General features: G+C 43.3%; 1 protein-coding gene across 1 annotated transcript in view; it reads left to right on the top strand.

Annotated features, from left to right (window-relative positions):
* LOC137436562 (aldo-keto reductase family 1 member B1) overlaps positions 1–20,213 on the top strand; it is a 69,898-nt gene that overhangs the window by 24,534 nt on the left and 25,151 nt on the right. Inside the window, exons 2-5 of the mRNA XM_078786526.1 lie at positions 3,566–3,733; positions 5,954–6,070; positions 9,196–9,273; positions 12,430–12,546. Of these exons, the coding sequence (XP_078642652.1) occupies positions 3,566–3,733; positions 5,954–6,070; positions 9,196–9,273; positions 12,430–12,546 (480 nt within the window). The remainder of the gene's footprint in view (positions 1–3,565; positions 3,734–5,953; positions 6,071–9,195; positions 9,274–12,429; positions 12,547–20,213) is intronic.

Below are 20,213 nucleotides of genomic sequence, written 5' to 3'. Positions count from 1 at the left end.
TACTTCATTAAATTCATTGTGTGGCATTTTCTATTTGTCGTGTCATGTCTGTTCATTGTGGGTTTCGGATTAAACCCGTGTGCTTCGTTCAGGTAAGTGCTTGTTTCCTTCAACCCGTGCGCGACGGACCAATCGCCAATTTCAGGCTACTTGCCTTGGAATTAAGGACCGTTCTGGCTATTCGTCCAAGGCTGGTGTTCATCGGCTTATGGACAGGACAATATTTTGTTTCTGAAGATATAATTTCAGAATTGTTTCTAAAATATGCCGAATGATGAAACTACAAATGCTGAATCCATGAATGTTATGGGCGGAAACCTTCAGGTCATTTCCTCACTCTGTTTTAAACTAAATCTCTCTATATTTTCATTTCAAACAACATCTTTCAAATCACAAATTAATACGATAACATTAATATAACAAAATACAATGTTTAAAAACAGTCGGGATATAAACGCATATTGACTGATCTGACATGATCACCAATACAGATGAATCTGCCGGTGAGAAAGGGCGGATTTGATAGACAAATAGAGAATCATAATTGTATTGGGAATATTTATGAAACTTCCCACCCACCTTAGGATGGATAAAAGTGATGTTGTTCGGGTGGAAACTCAAAATCACGATTGTATTGAGATATGATATTAGCAAATGTTCGTGATCGTGATGAAGATAACTACTTGAGGACTAGCTCTGAACTTGACTCACACTGGCCTGGCTTCAAATCGACACATAAGTCTTGCCCGTGTCTAGCACTCTGCCGGCAACGGAACAATACCAGCTAGTATGCCGGGCAGACAGCTTTGGAAGCTGAAGACCAAGAACCCGAAAGCATTGATATCCTGATCAATGAATGACTACTTTTATTTTTATTTACTGGTAGAGAAAGGGGAAGAACCCTTTTGATCATATACAGTATCTATATGGGAAAGAAATTATTGCAAAAATCCTGAAAAAATGTTTTCTCCCAAAATTATTTCTCCCAAATTATTCTCCCAAAAATTATTTTTGTGCTAATGGGTCAGGGATATCATCCTCTAAATTCTAAAACATACAGTAACTCTTCAAAATAAATTATGATTGTGTCCCTTTAACACTTAACAAATTACTTCCCACTATCCTTGAGATGTTTTTTTGTGTTTTATAGTGGCACTATTGTAAACACATACTTCAAGTCCTGCTTCCTCCTACGGATGGGCTCCTTGCTAATTGTATAAAATTTTGAGAATATATTTGCATTTACATCTTCAGGAATTATGAAGTGATAGATTATTTATCTTTTATGTGTTGGAATCTGAAAGGTCTGCAATTTAGATCTGTAATGGTATCTTGCAAAGTGCAGCTTCATTGGTGGGTATATAACTTTTAAGGCTGTGTATCATAGTTTTAAACTTTTTTTTTTTTGTGTATACAAGATCGAGGCTCGTGAAAGAGCTAACATCCATCGCACAAAAAGTCAAACCGACACATAAAACGCAAAATAAGGGGAGCGGTAGACAATATGGGGAGAGAGGGGGAAGGACACAAACACAACATTTGAGAGCAGGGACATCGAGAGAACTGTGGGAGGGAGAGGGCTTGGGGGGGAGATGGGAGAGGTATAAAACAAATGGACACTGCAAGGACTTCCAGGAAGGAAGTTGGTATTTCAAAAAAGTGGATCTGGGGTGAATTAGCGGGGGTAGAAAAGATCAAGGTTTTGGATGTGGGAAGATAAGAGATGGTGGTGAACAGCTGTTTTAAAGACCTGGAGGGAGGAGTGGGATTGAAGGGAGTGGGGGAGTTTGTTCCAGAGGCGGGAGAAAAGGGGAATGAAAGAGTGAAGGTGAGCAGAGAGCCTAGACTTTGGCAGTTTAACCATAAGAGGGTTGCAGGCAGATCTTGTGCGACCTGTAGGAATATTTGGGGGACGGAGCACAGAGAGAGCTGGGGAAGCAAGGCTGGAGAGGAGAAGGCAGAAGACAGAAAGACCACCAACCTGCCTGCGGTGAGTGAATGAAAACATTTTCTTTTGATGTCAGAGGCAGTAGAGATGGGAGACCAATCCAGACGATTGATGGCTGCTTGCAAACCGTGCCAGTCAGCCTGAGTGAAATGCCAGACTCGTCGGCGCTGAGGAGGCTCTCAGAATGGCCGGAGAGATGTCCACTTTAACAAGCACATGATCAGAAGAACCGATTGGAGCAGAAGAAGAGCAGCAGACATTTGCAGGGAAGTTTGTCATAACCAAGTCTAGAAGAGAAGATCCTCCATTGACTGAGATCCGGGTCGGGAAATTGACAGATTGTGTCAGTCCCAATGAGTCACAGAAGTCCTTTGCTGAGGTGCCATGACTGGTGAGAGAGGAACCCACACCCAGGCAGCTGGCATGATGACAGTTGAAGTCACCACATATGAGGAAGAGAGAGTTTGGATGAGTTGATAGAAGTTGGTCCATGTTCAGACAGCGAAATGTAAATGGAGTCGTCATTGTTTGGAGGACGGTACAGAACACATATGAACAAAGGGTGGGAGCGGAGAGGTAGCCGTAGCATAGCCAGAGGTACTCCTGGGGGTGAGGAGGAGAGAGGGCAGTGCAAGGAGAGTGAGGAAGAGAGTTTTTGATAAAGATAGCAACCCCACCACTAGGACGAGGCTCAGGTCTATCATACCGGAGGAGGGAGTAACCAGGAAGAGATATTAAGGAATCAGAGACATCTTGAAGGAGGAAAGTTTCTGTTAAGCAGATTACGTCTGGTTTGTCAGAAGCAACCTGTATGGAGAGATCAATCAGGTTTGAGCGAAGGCCCCAGATGTGTGAGGTCTATACCGTTAATGAGGAGAGAGGGGGAGCATCAGGTGCAGGACAGGACAGGGGAGGGGTAGGGTCAGATGAAGGATGAGTGGGGGAGGTAGGGAGAGCAGTTGATAGTGTGTCAGAGATTACAGAAGAGTTACAAGAAAGGGAAGGATGAGGAGGATGAAAGGTTTGATGGTGATGGGATGAGGCACAGTGAGGGGTTGTTTGAGGAGGGGCAGAGTAAAGTAGAAGGTTGGAGGAGGTGGAGGTATGAGATAGAAGGGAGACGAAGTGGGGAGGAGGCAGCTTTGAGGAGGAGGGGGGAGGGGGGAGAATTGGAAAGGATGGTAGGGGGGGAGATTTGAAGGGGAGGGGTTTGGGGGGAGTTTTGAAGGGGAGGGGCGAGGGGGGAGTTTAGGAGGGGAGGGGCAAGGGGAGAGTTTAGGAGGGAAGGGGCAAGGGGGGAGATTTAGAGGAGAGGGGCAAGGGGGGAGTTTCGAAAGTGGATGATTAAATATGCATGATATTTTCATGCATATGCATGAACTTCCCCTCCCCTGCATTAAATATGTAAATCCTTTAAGGCTGATGGAAGCTACAATGTTACATTTCAGATATAAATGCATATCATCAGTCAAAGAAATGAAAAATCAGACACTTTAAGCCTTTGATATATATCCATTATTATGTGAGCGATAAGGTCAGGTTTTATTTTAGCTTTAAAGGAGGCTGTCTGCATCACATTAGCATATTGCATTGATCGTTCTACTTTTGAAATTTCAGTCCAAGCCCAATGAAGTGCAAGCCGCTGTGGAAAAAGCTCTGGCCGTTGGGTACAAGCACATCGATGGAGCATATGTGTATAGAAATGAGACCGATGTTGGCAAGGGAATCCGCTCTTGCATTGACCAAGGAATTGTGCGCAGGGAAGAGTTGTTCATCGTCACCAAGGTGCAATTGTTTTAATATTTTGCTCTTCTTCATCACTCTTGCTTGCATGTTGCTTTTTTAATTAACAATAAATAAGCACTGAGTTTCCCTTACATGTTATGTAGTCACTGACAAAATTGTGCTTTGCTGATGATGAAGTTTGGAGAAGAAAAAAAAGAAGACAAGTACAGATAAATTCAAAGTATACTGCCCGCCCCAATGCCAAGTAAATAAATAACGTCCAGTGCGCGGCATTGCTGGGGCGCCTCAGGTGTTCGGCAATGCCGCTGTGCAGCACATAGAGATGGTATTGGGATGGAGAGGTATACAATAATTGATTGATTAATTGTATAATTAAAATCAATAAATAATGATCGTAAAATAATTTCTTAATCAATTGGCTAATAGCATACCTCAACCACCAGTGTTTCATCTGAAGCTGTAATTTTTTGAAAATTAATTAAATGTCATTAATTGAAAAAATAATAATTATTGATTAATCAATAAATAATGAATCAATAAATCAAAAATATCCTTTATAACTATTACTTGGTCACTGTCGTTTCCGAATATATATCAGCTTCCTGGCTAAAAAGGTGCCTGAGATATTGCCCAGATGAGAAAGGAAATAAACAAGTACTTAATAAATCGATAATAATTAATCAACAATTGATTAATCAAAAAACAAAAAATACTGTTTTTGCCAAAGCTCATGCTCACTATTGTGCCAAAATTTCAGCTTCCTAGTTCAAAGGATGGCTGAGATATCGCCCGGACAAACAAAGAAACCGGAATGAAAACTGAGTACTCCCTTTCAGTGTGCGTCATCGTCGGGCCCCCTTCGGTGCTTGGCAATGAGGTCATGCAGCGCCTGGAGATGGAATAGGAAAGGAGCGGTGTACAAAAAGAAAAAAGAAGTAGATCGTTTATTATTATTATTTTTTTTGGAATAAAAAATAATAATATGAAGATTAGGTTCATGGTAGGTAATGTTCAAATGCAGAGTCAAAAGGTGTTCCTCCAATCATGTAGGTATGGTCCTGTGCCAGCATGCCTTTTAATCCTTTCATATGTAGTTTTATATGTACTGCAGTCAGTATTGCATGTCACATTGGGGGTGGGAGGATATTTCCAGAGGCCATTGGAAAAAAAGTCATGTTTTTTGCTCTGAAACCAGTGGAAAACTTTGATGCATGCGAATGAATATAAGCTTTTGTAAAAGCATCAACTGTGCAAAAATTGTTGCAGGTAATAAAAGTGTATTGAAAAACAACTGTGGGGAAAACAATCTTACTATAATTCACCAAATGTCCGCCCATCTGTCTGTCTGTCCGTTCAAAGGTACCGTAAAAACTGCTGAACCGATCGCAACGATATTTTGGGTGGATAATCCTGGGATGTCCAGGAGTAAAATAGGCTATTTAGTTTTCCCAATTTCAGCTTTGGTCTCCAGCATTCTCAGGTTTGGACTCCCGCATATAACGTTCATTGTGACGATGTTTTCATTGTGATGATGTTGTTTTCCCGGGTGCCGCACAAACGGCTGCACCGATCGCTGCACCGATCGAACTCGGTGACCTCGGACAAAGACCTTTTATAAGGACACGGGTTGAATCCCTGCTTGAGAGAATTCTAACCCATTTCAACTGAAGGAAACACGTATCGGGAGTACATACGACATAGCGATTGTGAACACGATTATCGATCACGATTCACGATCACGATCATCACGATCATAGTGTATCGATCACTGTGGCACATTTGGTGAATTATAGTAAGATACTGTTTAGATTTTGATGATTTGCGTGTGATATGATTTAACGGATGTTTATATGAATCGTTTAAAATTAAAAAAGCCTTCAATTTCTGATATTTTACCTTTTCATTTGGGCCTCCCAATTGAAGCCCCGCCCAGAGGGCGGGTACCGTTGCTAGTTGATACAATGTGTGAAAAAGATTGAGTCAATTAGAATTGTAGAAACTGGTTGACTGATTTGACAGTAGTTCATTTCTGATGTACCTGGAACAGTATTTATTCAGGAAAGGTGTATATTTCTGGTATTCCTCGAGGTATGACCCCTGCGTATTTTGGTGGCTGAAGACTTGTGGGCATGAAAATCAGTGCCAGTGCAATAATCGAAGTTGTGCTGCAGTGTATTCTGTGCTCGTATTAGAAAATACGCTCTGTGACCAATACTCAGGTTCGATTTTTTTAAAAATTGTTTGATGTGACCCCTCCAGCTGTGGAACACATTTCATGAGCCTGGTGCTGTAAAACCGGGCTGCATGGAAAGCTTGTCTTCCCTTGGCCTTTCCTACATCGATCTTTACCTCATGCACAGCCCTATGGGTTTCCAGGCAAGACTTGTACTTTTTATTTGCGTTTGTAAAAACAAGTGATAATTATAGTGTTCCAAAACGTTATAATTAACTGTTAGTTGTTTCATCTGCCAGCGAAGGTAAATATGACGACAGTAAATATAACTGGCTTCTATGGCAGACTGATGCCTCGGTATTCTTCACAAAGCTAAGTCAATTCTGAACCATTCAGAACTCGATGTAGTGAAGAGGATGGTGTATATGTGCAGCTACTTCCGATCTTGCTCCCTTGGAAGCACTTGAGTCTAATGCTGTCCGTGTTACGAGCATATCTCTGCAAGAGATGGATTCCCAAGGTCTCATTATTGTACAATGTAGGCAGGTTGGTGGACTCTTTTTATTTTATTTATTTTTCCTCGCTTCTGGCGTCGCTCTTCCTGCCCTGCTGTCCCTCTGTCCATCCCTCGCCCTCTTTGGCCACACGTGTTCTTTCAGAATCCCACACCTGGTTACCCTCATATTCTAAGATTAACGTTTGCCTCCATTCCTTCAGCCCTGTATTTTCTCAAAAGTGGAAACGACTCCCTTTGTCTGTTGTGTCGAGCCCCTCTTCCAGTCCTTCAAGAGTTCTCACCCATACCCAATCCTACTCTCTTTGACTCACTGATCTCCCAAAAGGTCACCATCCCTCCGATGAATGTTAAGTTTAGGACCCGTCTTCTAGTGTTACCTTTTGCACATTAAAGTTCTTATTTTTCAAAAAAAGAATAAGCAAGTTAGAAGTGAATAGAAGTCCAACACACTTCCCATATTTGAACAACATTACAAAGAGAGCCTACCTCCAAGAGGCTAAACAGTTTGCGGTTTGTATCTCACTGATAGGCCTGATCTGCATCTGGACCTGAAGCAAAATCGAATTAGCTTGTTCTTGTCACCGACCCAACTCATCCACCACGTTTTGTCGTAATCCGTCCATAACTTTTTAAAATATGGTGCTATATATCATTTTTGGTCCTGTCTCTCTATCTCTCTCTCTCTCTCTCTCCCCCCCCCCCTCTCTCCCCCTCTCTCTCCCCCCTCTCTCCCCCTCTCTCTCGCCCTCTCTCTCTCGCCCTCTCTCTCTCGCCCTCTCTCTCGCCCTCTCTCTCGCCCTCTCTCTCTCGCCCTCTCTCTCCCCCTCTCTCTCTCCCCCTCTCTCTCCCCCTCTCTCTCCCCCTCTCTCTCCCCCTCTCTCTCCCCTTCTCTCTCCCCCTCTCTCCCCCCCTCTCTCCCCCCTCTCTCCCCCTCTCTCTCCCCCTCTCTCTCTCCCTCTCTCTCCCCCCTCTCTCCCCCTCTCTTTCCCCCTCTCTCTCCCCCTCTCTCTCGCCCTCTCTCTCGCCCTCTCTCTCGCCCTCTCTCTCGCCCTCTCTCTCCCCCTCTCTCTTGCCCTCTCTCCCCCTCTCTCCCCCCCTCTCCCCCTCTCTCTCCCCCTCTCTCTCCCCCTCTCTCCCTCAATGGTGAAGGATCCCTTTCAAATTCTGGTATTCAGATCCGGACCCAGGTCTTCACTAAAATCTGATCAATTTGTTCTCGTCACACAACCAACCTGTCTATCAAGTTTCATCCGAATTCATCCATTAGATTACATGGATTTCTGAGAAATGTGAATGTTATGTGCATTTTTGGGTAAAAGTTGGTAACCTCACTTTTTAACATAATTAGGGTATGCTGAATTAGATTAACCGGGGTTCCAAGCCGATTTTTTTTTTGAGTTTTGAATAAACTGCTGAAGAACTTGGGCATTGATGAACTCACAGAGGAGACAATCAAATCTGCAGAAGCGTTCGTCTGCAGAATATATATTGTGCACAGAACAACCTCTGTTGATTCAGCACGACATAGGTTGTTCTCCAAGACCGGTAAACCAGAAGCAATGTCACCGACAAGTGATGCTCTTCATTTCCATTTGATGCGAGTACACTATCAAGCCATGGTATGGAGAAATGCTCATTGTGCCATACCTGACCTTCCTGCACCTGTGGAAATGGGATGGAATCGTGGTTATTCAGGACTAGAACCTATTCTGATGTCACCGAGTCCAATCCCAGAAAGTTGCCTCGAGATGATTTGTTGTGCATGCCAGAAACAATGCAAGACTCGATGCTGCAAATGTCGTTATTCAGAGTTGAGGTGCACATCAATGTGTGCCTGTCAGAAACAGAGTGATGATCAGACCCCTTGTATGAATTTGATGTAGTTTGGCAAAACAACATGTGTGAGATTCCTGAATGTTTGTGCTTCATGGCCATGTATACTTAATTTTAGAATAAATGGTTGTTTGAAACATTGTCTTATTAAAACCATTTCCCATTTTATAGTGTCCAATTTCAATATCAGTTTGAACGTTTCTTTCAATATGTCGCCAACCATAATATAGACTAGACGGATTTATGAAAAAAGGCCATGTATAAGCTTCTCGGTGCATTTTGGGGTAAAAGTTGTAAAGTTAAAGTAAAAGAGCTGCATGTATATACTTGATATATAAATGCTTGTTCAAAGAAATTGTCCAAAAATGGCAATTTGGTGGCCATTTTGTTTATGCGAATTAGAAGGTCAAAAACTCAAAATTCGGCTTGGGAACCCAGTTAATCAAATTCAGCATACCCTAATTATGTTAAAAAGTGAGGTTCCCAACTTTTACCCAAAAATGCACCTAGAAGCTTACACGTGGCTTTTTTCCATAAATCCGTCTCGTCTACATAGCCTTTTGAGATATCCTGTTCACAAACAGACAGACCGACAAACAAACAGGTGTGAAAACATAACCTCTGTCCACCTTCAGTAAAAAAAAAAAAAAAGTAACCACATTTAGAGGCCATTTTTCCCCGCAAAGCGGGGGTTGGCCTTTTTCGAGGACCGTGGTTGTTGTTGTTTTTCGGTCCCCTTTTTGAAGCAATGTTTTACGGCCGGATGCCCTTCCTGCCGCCAACCCTTTTTGTCGCCTTTTACGACAAGCAGGGAATTACCAGTGAACTGGTACTCATGTGGTGGAGATAATTATATACAGTATCATGGCCATTCAGTGGTGGAGATAATTATATACAGTATCATGGCCATTCAGTGGTGGAGATAATTATATACAGTATCATGGCCATTTGTCTTTGTTATTTTTTTTTAATTTGCAGAAGGTTGGTGATGAACTATTCCCCGAGAAAGATGGACAAAGGTTAACATCTGATGTGGACTACATTGACACTTGGAAGGTATTTTATTGTGTTGCTGTGAGAAGTTTTGAACATCAGTGCAAAGAAAAGTAAGACGAGCTGGTAGTTTGAGGAAATGATAGATACAAATATATATATTTTTCTTAGATTTTTAAGCTTCAGGGAGGTTTGAGCCTCAAAAATGCTCCCAGCTGACTTAATATTTTGAGCTGGCTAATCGAGCCCATTGTTTGCAGTGCGGTGCGAGGCCAACTGACTTGACTAGTGCACCCAGACATTGCTGGGTACAGTTCTCTGAAGTTATGTTGCTTAACCATAGCATTTTAATGTCAAATTTGACCATACGTTATTGATTTAAAACCTTGAATGTGGATTACATCCAAGTTAGCCATGTCTGTTCTTGTGGGTGTAACGTATAAATTACCTAAATCCAGTATCACTGCTCATCTCCACTAAATTGTTTTTCTTTTCTTTTTTCTCACCTGTGGAATCCACTTCCACATTCTCTTCAATGTCGTTCTTCCTACCAGGTCTTAAAGACAGCTATTTACCGACATCTCAGATCATCCCCAATCCAAAACCATGATCTTTTCTACCACACCCCAATTCTTCCTCCTGAAAGTTTCCTTCTGTGTCCATCTTGTCCACCCCATGCATCCTCTCCTGCCCATCCCCTCACCCCCAATTCCACCCCCCAAAACACAATTGTTTGTCCAAGCCTCCCTCTATCTTGGCCTTCTACTCTGCTGTTTGTGTTTCCCCCCTCTCTGTACTGTTCATTTTGCATCTTATGTCCCGCTCTTCCATGAGCTTCAACACCATTCTTATCTTTCTCAGCCCTCTGGCACTGATTATTTTTATTTTTTAATTAAAAAGCAGATCCAAAATTCAACATCTCAAATATTGCATTGATAACTTAGTTTGGGAAGAAGTAATGCTTTGGATCTGTTGATGGCGTCTTACATCTCCAAAATGCTCCGTCAATGAATATGGCCATGCCACCAAAAGTCACGGAGCTCAATTTTATTTGATTTGGAACGATGTTTTTGTGCAGTCCTTTAATATCTAGGGCATCCATATTCACGAATCACAATCTGGACTTTAAGTCTCACATCTGCTTCTGCAAGTTGGATTCTTCATAGTTCATTCACCATTCTTCACATAGTGTGGTGCTTAACTCTTCAGACTTTGTGTTTGCTGTCAATCTCATCCCAGTGTCTGCCATCAGACTTGAACAAATGTACCTGGATCTTTAACTCCACAAAAATTGTTCCCATATTGCAAACTTTGTAACAGACTGTTTTCTTTCGGTTTCGTTGTTCCTCCTCCTCCCCATCTTGCTATCTCGATTCTCATTGTAACTTAGGCCATCTTTTGTGAGTAATGTGCAGAAAAAAGGAGCATCATCATCTTTCGAATGCAGCACAAAGTTGTGGGGTAGCATCATTCACCGAGGGCACTGCTGTACCACCGATACAATGCCCTCTGTAGGTGAGGGCAGGAAGTTGTAATTTGGTCATGGAGCCAGCGATAGCCCTCCTACTCTTTGTGAAGTGCACCATGGGATGCTTAATGTCCACCAGTTAATGCTGGCAGATGTTTAACGGCCATCCGAGGGACAGCACACACATTGATGAATCATCCTGTTTATGAAACACAGATGACAGGTTATAGCTGCATCGAAATTCAAACCCAGGATAGGTAGCTTTGCGGCGAGTTGCGTACCTCTAGAGTCCAGACCATCATGTCAGCCCAAGAAGAAAATGAATGCCACAGATTTTTCACCACAAAGAATGCATGGTTACTGAAATTTGGATGCTTAACCTGCATACTGGAAAATCAGTGGGAAAATGGAAATTATAGTGACAAGATGATAAGACAGTAAATGCATCATGGGGAATACTTTGGTTAAAAAAATATAAAAAAGTAAAGAAAACTTTTTAAACTCTGAAAAATAAACAAACTAGAGAGTTCATAGAACACCCTTACCCCATGCATGCATCATGTCTTGAGAAAAAGGTCACAGGAAGGGACTCTAACACTTTCTTTGCGTTTGTCAACACGGTCTATATTTGCTATGACGTGCCATTTTGTCTGAATATCGATATTATATGCCTGTTATTAGTGTCTTTCATAAAAAAAAATTTGTTTGTTTTTGTTTTTGTTTTTGTACAACAATCGAGGCTCGTGAAAGAGCTAACATTTATCAAACAAACAAACAAACAAGCAAACAAAGTATATAAAAAGGGGAGCGGTAGACAAGATGGGGAGAGAAGGGGAGGAAGCACACAAACACAACATTTGAGAGCAGGGACATCGGGAGATTTGTGGGAGGGAGAGGGCTTGGGGGGAGGCAGGATAGGTATAAAACGCAAGGACACCAAGGACTTCCAGGAAAGAAGTTGGTATTTCAAAAAAGTGGATTTGGGGTGAAATTAGCGGGGGTAGAAAAGATCAAGGTTTTGGATTGGGGAAGATAAGAGATGGTGGTGAACAGCTGTTTTAAAGACCTGGAAGGAGGAGTGGGATTGAAGAGAGTGAGGGAGTTTGTTACAGAGGTGGGAGAAAAGAGGAATGAAGGAGTGAAGGTGAGCAGAGAGTCTTGATTTTGGCAGTTTAACCATAAGAGGGTTGCAGGCAGATCTTGTGCGACCTGTAGGAATCTTTGGGGGACAGAGCACAGACAGGGCTGGGGGGGCTAGGCCGGAGAGGAGTCGGTAGAAGACGGAAAGACCACCAACCTGCCTGCGGTGAGCAAGTGAAAGGCCCTCGGAGATAGCGTCATCGCAGGAGATTCCAATGATTCTGAACGCTTTGATTGATTGAATGATTGAGTTGAATGATTCTGAACCTCCCTAAAAAGAGGAGTTTTGGAATGATTTTCAATGTTGTTTGACTGCCAGACAGGAAGAGTAAATAAATTATCTCGCTCCTCTCTGCACATGCATACTTTGGATAAAATTGTGAAAAGCATGCTAATTTCATAGCACAGTACTGCTAACCTGCAGGTTCGTGTTCCGATTCGTGTTCTGCAGTGTTCACAATATAACATTCAATTGAAATCAAGTTATTCATCATTGACTGACATCTGTAGACAGAAAGACAAAGTGAACCAATTGCTCCACCCTGATTTTCATTTTGTGGACCTGGTAACTAGGACTACATTCTCCCTTCGTCCATTGTGCGTCCGTGCAGGCAATGGAGAATCTGGTAGATGAAGGTCTAGTAAAGTCCATCGGTGTCTCCAACTTCAACATCACTCAGCTTGAGCGTCTGCTTTCTGTTGCCAGAATCAAACCCTTGGCAATTCAGGTTGGTTGCTACAAAGAATAATGCTTCGTGATAGTGCTTCTTGTAAGTTTATTTATCTGAATAGTGCTGTGTTTTGCATCTTCCAAATGTTTGAAAATTTTCGATTTATTATACTATCATTATTGTGATTAGATTTCCTTTAAAAAAAAAATATATATATATATTGTTGCGGTTTTGAGTTTTGGTAACAGTTTGTATAATAAAGGTTAAATTTCCCCCTCATAGTTAGTCACACAAGCAACGTGTAGCCTCGCGATAGTGTAATTATCTCTTAGTATTTGTGAGCATAGTCCTTTTCCTATGTTAGTTCTGCGTTGAGTAGAGTAAGGAGAATAGGTCCTACTCCTACTTCCATTGCCTTATCCCGCCTCCAATGCCTCATGCCTCTTTGTGCTGCCTTTGGTTCATTTTGGCGCGAATTAACACGAGGCAGGCCTCGGAGGGTCGGGGCGGGACCGAGTGAGGGCGGCAGAGGAGCTGACGGTAAGCGCGACCCGCCAATCAGGGCTCAGAGGGTGTGGCGGCAGCACTGCGTCACAGGGCGTGGTTGGAAGGTTCGAGAAGGTTCGGGGCGTATCAATATAAGTGGTTGCGCAAAGCCCCCAGGAGGACTCGCGAGCAGCTGGATTGAAGAGAGCAGTACGACGACTGAGTTGGCATTGAGTGGAGAAAGACGTGCATGAACCAGGATACGTGCTCATATAAAGCGACGCTCGGTTGAGCTTGAAGCCGAGCCGTGATAGTGCATTGAGTTACGCGAGTGAAAACGCGCTGTGTAACCGCCAGCCGCGCTGAGAGACGCGTATGTTTTCCTTCCTACCTCATCGGCTGCCGTTTGTTCGGGAGACGCGCTACGACGATCCTTCCACCGCCTGCTTGCCTTCTTCGCGGGACGTGCTGGGACCGTGGAGAGCCGGACGGGGCCGTTCCTGGACGACCACGTCGGCGCGGTTGGCCTGAACATCAACCTGCCTGCAATTCCCTGTGTGAGTGTGACGGGCCCGAGTCTGGGAGTTAAGAATAAGACTGTTTAAGTTCTGCTCTGTGTCTCTGCGTCTACCGATCATTGTACATACGTGTGGGAATAATAATTGCACCTGTGTTCATCCTTTCCATTCGATCGTTCCTGTGATTTCCTCATTGACTAAGCGTGGTACGAATAGAATCGCTCGAATCGGGTTCCACTACTAGAAAACTGCACGGACCACGTGGTACTCAATCCGCTCGGTGTACCCAAATCACACGTGGCTCGTGCGAGGCTTGCTTCCCCGCTTCCGTGGCGGCGCAGGGATTTAGGTAAGAGCAAGACTTGGTCCCGAAACCCTACCTTGCGTTTGCCCAGAAGAGGTGTTTCAAGTCTCTCGGTTCCGCCAAGCCCAGAAAGAACAAGGGGCTTAATCTCCCCTTGGTAAGGGTAAGAATGGTGGCGGAGAACCGTAACAATATATATATAATATAAGTTCAAAACACACCTGGTCACAAGTGTGCCGCAATGACCGGGTCCTCAGTCGAGGTCCTCAGCATCATCCCGTTTCGGCCCTTCAACCTCGATACAGTCAGCTAAGGTGGGCCAGCAGGGGCACATACACATCCACATGCAGCAACGACACCTGGATGCATACATACCCCCACCCCTAGCCAGTGCGAATGCAGACTACAACAACAACACCTCCACATCCAGAATCCACAGCACCAAACAAACATGGTGGAACACTCAAACACCCACCTTTATACCCTTCACCACTCACCAACAAAACACACCAGATCATTCATACACACATATATATACACACACACACGTACACACACAACACCAACCAACCACCTACCCTTACAACATACACCACTCAACATACAAAAACACATACTCATGCAGAAATTCATTCATGCAAAAACACACACCCTCACCCACTCACTCACTCACATACACAAAATAAGAAATAATAATAGTAACAACCAAAAATAAAAATAATAAACCACACACAGCCAACCTACACCGTTCGATGTGCCTCCATAAACTTCCTCCACATCCAAAATGAGCCTTTCAAGGCAACCTGGGCCACCTTGTCACACATCCTCCTTCTTTCTGTCCCACACACTCCAAACCGAGCAAGAAATACAGAAAAGGAATTGCCAAACCCCACCTCAAATGGCTGGCACAAAACTTGCCAACCCTTCTCCTGGCACTCTGCCTCCAGCTCACTGTACTTTCCTCTCTTCCTCTCATGCACCTCCTCCATGTTCTCTTCCCAAGGTGCAGACAATTCCCCGAAGATGACCTGTCCTGTTGCACCTGACCAAACGACAATGTCAGGCCGCAACCTTGTTACACAGATCTCCTCTGGGAATACCAATTGTGGCTTTAGGTCTGCCACCACCTGCCAATCACAAGCATCTGACAGCCCTCTTGCTTTCCTCCTCCTCCTCTTTCCACCTCCAACCACTTGGCCCTCTTTGACAAACCACACCTCTCCCCCATCAGTCTCCTTCTCCACTCTCCACTCTTCTCTCTCTCGACCTCAGTACCTCTTGTTGCACCATCTGCACCACCACCACCTGCACCTGATCATGTCACCACCTGTATTGTCCTGCTGCCAATGCTACTGAACATGCACTCAGTGAATGCTGCACCGTTCCCACACCTCCACACAAATAACATCTCTCCTCCTGCAACAACCCCCACAATCTCAAGTTTACTGGTGACGGAAGCACATCATACGTTGCCCGCAACAGGAAATTCAACAATATTGGCTCCATCCTCCAAATCTCTTGCCACTTCAACATCCTCACCCGCACACCTTCCCACCTAGTCCAAGCACCTTGCTGTGCCTGACCGACTGCTTTCACATATCTCCCCTCCTCTTCCTTTCTCCTTTTTTTGTTTTTGTTTTTTTGTTGTTGTTGTACACAAGACCAAGGCTCGTGAAAGAGCTAACATTAATCACACAGAAAGACAAACCGACACATAAAACATATAACATGGGGAGTGGTAGACAAGATGGGGAGAGAAAGGGAAGGACACAAACACAACATTTGAGAGCAGGGACATCAAGAGATCTGTGGGAGGGAGAGGGCTTTGGGGGGGGGGGGGAGGCATTGGAAGGGGGGGGGGGTGGGAGAGGTATAAAACATATGGACACTGCCAGGACTTCCAGGAAAGAAGTTGGAATTTCAAACAAAGTGGATCTGGGGTGATTTAGCGGGGGTAGAAAAGATCAAGGTTTTGGATGGGGGAAGATAAGAGATGGTGGTGAACAGCTGTTTTAAAGACCTGGAGGGAGGAGTGGGATTTAAGGGAGTGTGGGAGTTTGTTCCAGAGGCGGGAGAAAAGAGGAATGAAAGGGTGAAGGTGAGCGGAGAGCCGAGATTTCGACAGTTTAACCATCAGAGGGTTGCTGGCAGATCTTGTGCGACCTGTAGGAATATTTGGGGGACAAAGCACAGAGAGAGCTGGGGGAGCAAGGCCGGAGAGGAGTCGGTAGAAGACAGAAAGACCACCTACCTGCCTGCAGTGATTGAGTGAAAGGCCCTCCTCCTGTTGCAACCGCTCCTCCATCTCGTCCACCTCTGCTCTTGCATTCCACTTCCGACTTCCCTTCTTCTCTGGGAGAGCTCACCTCCCTCTCAACCATCTTCCTCCTCTCTTTCACACATGCCTTTCCCCATCGCTCATGCTTCATCCACCCCAAGCCATGCTTCCCGTGCTGTACCATCCCCATGACCTCCTCCTGTTGCAACCGCTCCTCCATCTCGTCCACCTCTGCTCTTGCATCCCACTTCCGACTTCCCTTCTTCTCTGGGAGAGCATTCTTTACCACTGCATCACTTGAATCCCAGAACATCATGAACTCCCGCACAATCATGAGATATATATATATATATATATATATATATATATATATATATATATATATATATATATATATATATATATATATATATATATATATATATATATATATATATATATATATATATATATATATATATATATACGTATATATATATACATATATATATACATATATATATACATATATATATATATATATATATAGATAGATATATATATATATATATATATATATATATATATATATATATATATATATATACATATATATATATATATATATATATATATATATATATATATATATATATATATATATATATATATATATATAATTCCATTAATCTCTGTGTGTATGTGTGTTTGTATGTTTGTCTGTGACCGCTGTTTCTCGACAACCACGGGTCCGATATACTTTAAACTTGCCAGGTATATTGCTGGGGACCCGAGGATGTGCCTTTTCAAGGTTTGAAATTAATCGGACAAGTACTTACCGAGCTATGGCGATTTAGCCGTTCGCCGTTCGCTTTGGCGTTGCGAATGGACCAAACCATTGCATGTAAATAGAGGGGGGGGGTTCTGTGGTCGTTGCGAATGGACCAAACCATTCATGTAAATAGAGGGGGGGGGTTCTGTGGTCGTTACTGCCACGTGGTTTCAAAGTTTTTTTTTGTTGTTGTTTGCACGCATGTTTTTTTGCACCCACGTACGGGCACGCCCTAGGATGTTTACACACACACACCCCTACACAAATTTTTTTTTTTTTTTTTTTTTTGGCAAGGAACGGGCACCCACGTACGGGCACGTCCTAGCTTATATATAGTACGGGCATGCCCTAGTATCTATAATTCCAGTAATCTCTGTGTGTATGTATGTATGTATGTATGTATGTATGTCACCGCTGTTTCTCGACAACCACGGGTCCGATATACTTTAAACTTGCCAGGTATATTGCTGGGGCCCCGAGGATGTGCCTTTTCAAGGTTTCATATTAATCGGACAAGTAGTTACCGAGCTATGTCCAAAAAACGATTCAACCAATCAGAGAGCAGCGAGCTATCACGTGTGCCGAACTTGCCGAACAGACTCTGCCTCGGACGGCACATTTGAGAGCGTATTCATTTATTTCACGTTGGCAAACTATGTTGGCGTTCAACTATGTTTTAAAACTAATTAAAACTAATTTGCGATTCTTTCGCTTTCCTGCGCGTTTGTGCACGCTATGGCGATTTCTTTACCAAACTCCGCAAGCCGTTCGCTTTGGACCAAACCATTTCATGTAAATAGAGGGGGGGGGATTGTCACCGTACTCGCAAGCCGTTCGCTTTGGACCAAACCATTTCATGTAAATAGAGGGGGGGGATATAATTTTAGATATAGATATAGTACGGGCATGCCCTAGTCTATACAATCACGTGAAAAAGTAAGGACACCCCATGTGAAGTTTTGACTTTTTCAACATATTTCAACATACAGCTATTTGATCTTCGTTTCAACAATATTGATAGATAAAGGTGATATAATATAACAAATATCATGAAACATTTACATTTTGTAGTCCATTGTATAATTTAAATAAACATAAATGCAAATTTCGCATGTGGAAAAAGTAAAGTACACCCCTACATTTATCACTACTTCAAATACCTAAAATTAGAATCAGGTGCACCAGCTCAGGTGCAAATGATTAGAACATCGTTAGAGAGGATCTTGAAGGAACCTGTCTTATTTAAACCTCAGACATTTAGTTTGGTTTGCTCTTTGTTGTTGAAGTGTGCGCTGTCACCATGCCTAGATCAAAAGAGCTCTCTGAGGCCTTCAGAAAGAAGGTTATAGATGCCTACGAGTCTGGGAAGGGATTTAAAAAGATCTCCAAACAATTTGAAATCAATCATTCGACTGTCCGGAAGATCATCTACAAGTGGAGAAGATTCCAAACAACTGTGAACTTGTTCAGGCCAGGCCGCCCAAGCAAGTTCAGCCCGAGGGCAGACCGCAAGATGCTGAAATAAGTCTCTTAGAACCCCAGAATGTCATCAGGGGACCTACAGGTAGCTCTTGCCACTGTTGATGTCAAAGTGCATGAGTCTACCATTAGAAAGAGGCTGCACAAATTTGATCTACATGGGAGGTGTGCCAGGAGGAAACCTTTGCTGTCCAGAAAGAACATCAGGGCAAGACTAACGTTTGCCAATGAACACCTTGGCAAAGACCAGCACTTCTGGAACAATGTGCTTTGGACAGATGAGTCAAAGGTAGAGCTATTTGGCCACAGTACCAGAAGACATGTTTGGTGAAAACCAAAGACAGCATTTGACCACAAGAACCTGATACCAACTGTAAAGCATGGTGGTGGAAATATTATGGTTTGGGGCAGCTTTGCTGCATCAGGGCCTGGGCAGCTCACCATCAAATAATCCACTATGAATTCTTCATTGTACCAGAGGGTGCTTGAGGATAATGTGAGGCCATCTGTCGGAGTGTTGAAGCTCAACCGAAGGTGGACCTTGCAACATGACAATGACCCTAAACATACCAGTAAATCCACCAAGGAATGGCTGAAAAGAAAGAAATGGAGGGTTCTGGAATGGCCAAGTCAAAGCCCGGATCTAAATCCCATCGAGATGTTGTGGGGGGATTTGAAACGAGCTGTGCATGCAAGAAACCCTTCAAACATCGCACAGCTGAAAGAATTCTGCATGGAGGAGTGGGCAAAAATTTCTCCCAGTCGATGTCAGAAACTGGTAGACAGTTATAAGAAACGCATACTTGAGGTTGTTTCTGCCAAAGGGGGCAATACCACCTATTAGAGCCAAGGGTGTACTTACTTTTTCCACATGCGAAATTTGCATTTATGTTTATTTAAATTATGCAATGGACTCCAAAATGTAAATGTTTCATGATATTTGTTATATTATATCACCTTTATCTATCAATATTGTTGAAATGAAGATCAAATAGCTGTATGTTGAAATATGTTGAAAAAGTCAAAACTTTACATGGGGTGTACTTACTTTTTCACATGACTGTATGTAAGCCATCATTCATTATCTGCTTTCCATCGTTGAACAAGATTGGTAAATGCATATCCGAGTAATGGTCGAGGACGTGTTCGATACCGGGGGTTTTTTTTAAACTAAAATGTCCGCCAGTCGGCCATTTTCATCGCATCGTGAAACAAAATGCTGTGCATATGTATATCATCATGTATTGTCTTTGTGCCACGTATGAACAAAATCAGACCATGCATGTTCTATAAATGGTTGGGGGACACGTTTAAGTAACAAAATGGTCGCCAGTCGGCCATCGTGGATCTCATATCAAAACAAAATGACGAGCAAATGTAAGCCATCATTCATTATCTCTGTGCCAAGTTCAAACAAGATCGGTATATGCATGTACGAGAAATGGTTGAGGACGTGTTCAACATCGGGTTTTCACCCCTCAGCCCAAATTGGGCTAAGGGGTATTATCGGCCGGGCGTCCGTCAACTTTTGGTTTCCGTCAATTTCAAGGAGAACGGCTCGTCCGATTAAATCCATTTTTGCACTGTGTTGGGGTTGAGTAGAGGAAGATTCCCTTCCAAAATGGGCGCGCTGCGATTTTCAATATGGCCGCCACGGCAGCCATCTTGAAATTGGTTTTCGTTAATTTCGAGCAGAAAAGGCTTGTCCGATTAAATTCATTTTGGCAGTGTGTGTTCGGGTTGGGTAGAGGAAGGTTCCTTTCCAAAATGGGTGCGCTGCGATTTTCAATATGGCAGCCACGGCAGCCATCTTGAAATTGGTTTCCGTTAATTTCGAGCAGAACGGCT

This window comes from Myxine glutinosa, chromosome 11 (genome assembly GCF_964187855.1).
Source record: "Myxine glutinosa chromosome 11, kmMyxGlut1.1, whole genome shotgun sequence".
Classification (NCBI taxonomy): domain Eukaryota; kingdom Metazoa; phylum Chordata; class Myxini; order Myxiniformes; family Myxinidae; genus Myxine; species Myxine glutinosa.
This window is presented reverse-complemented; position numbering and strand designations above follow the sequence as displayed.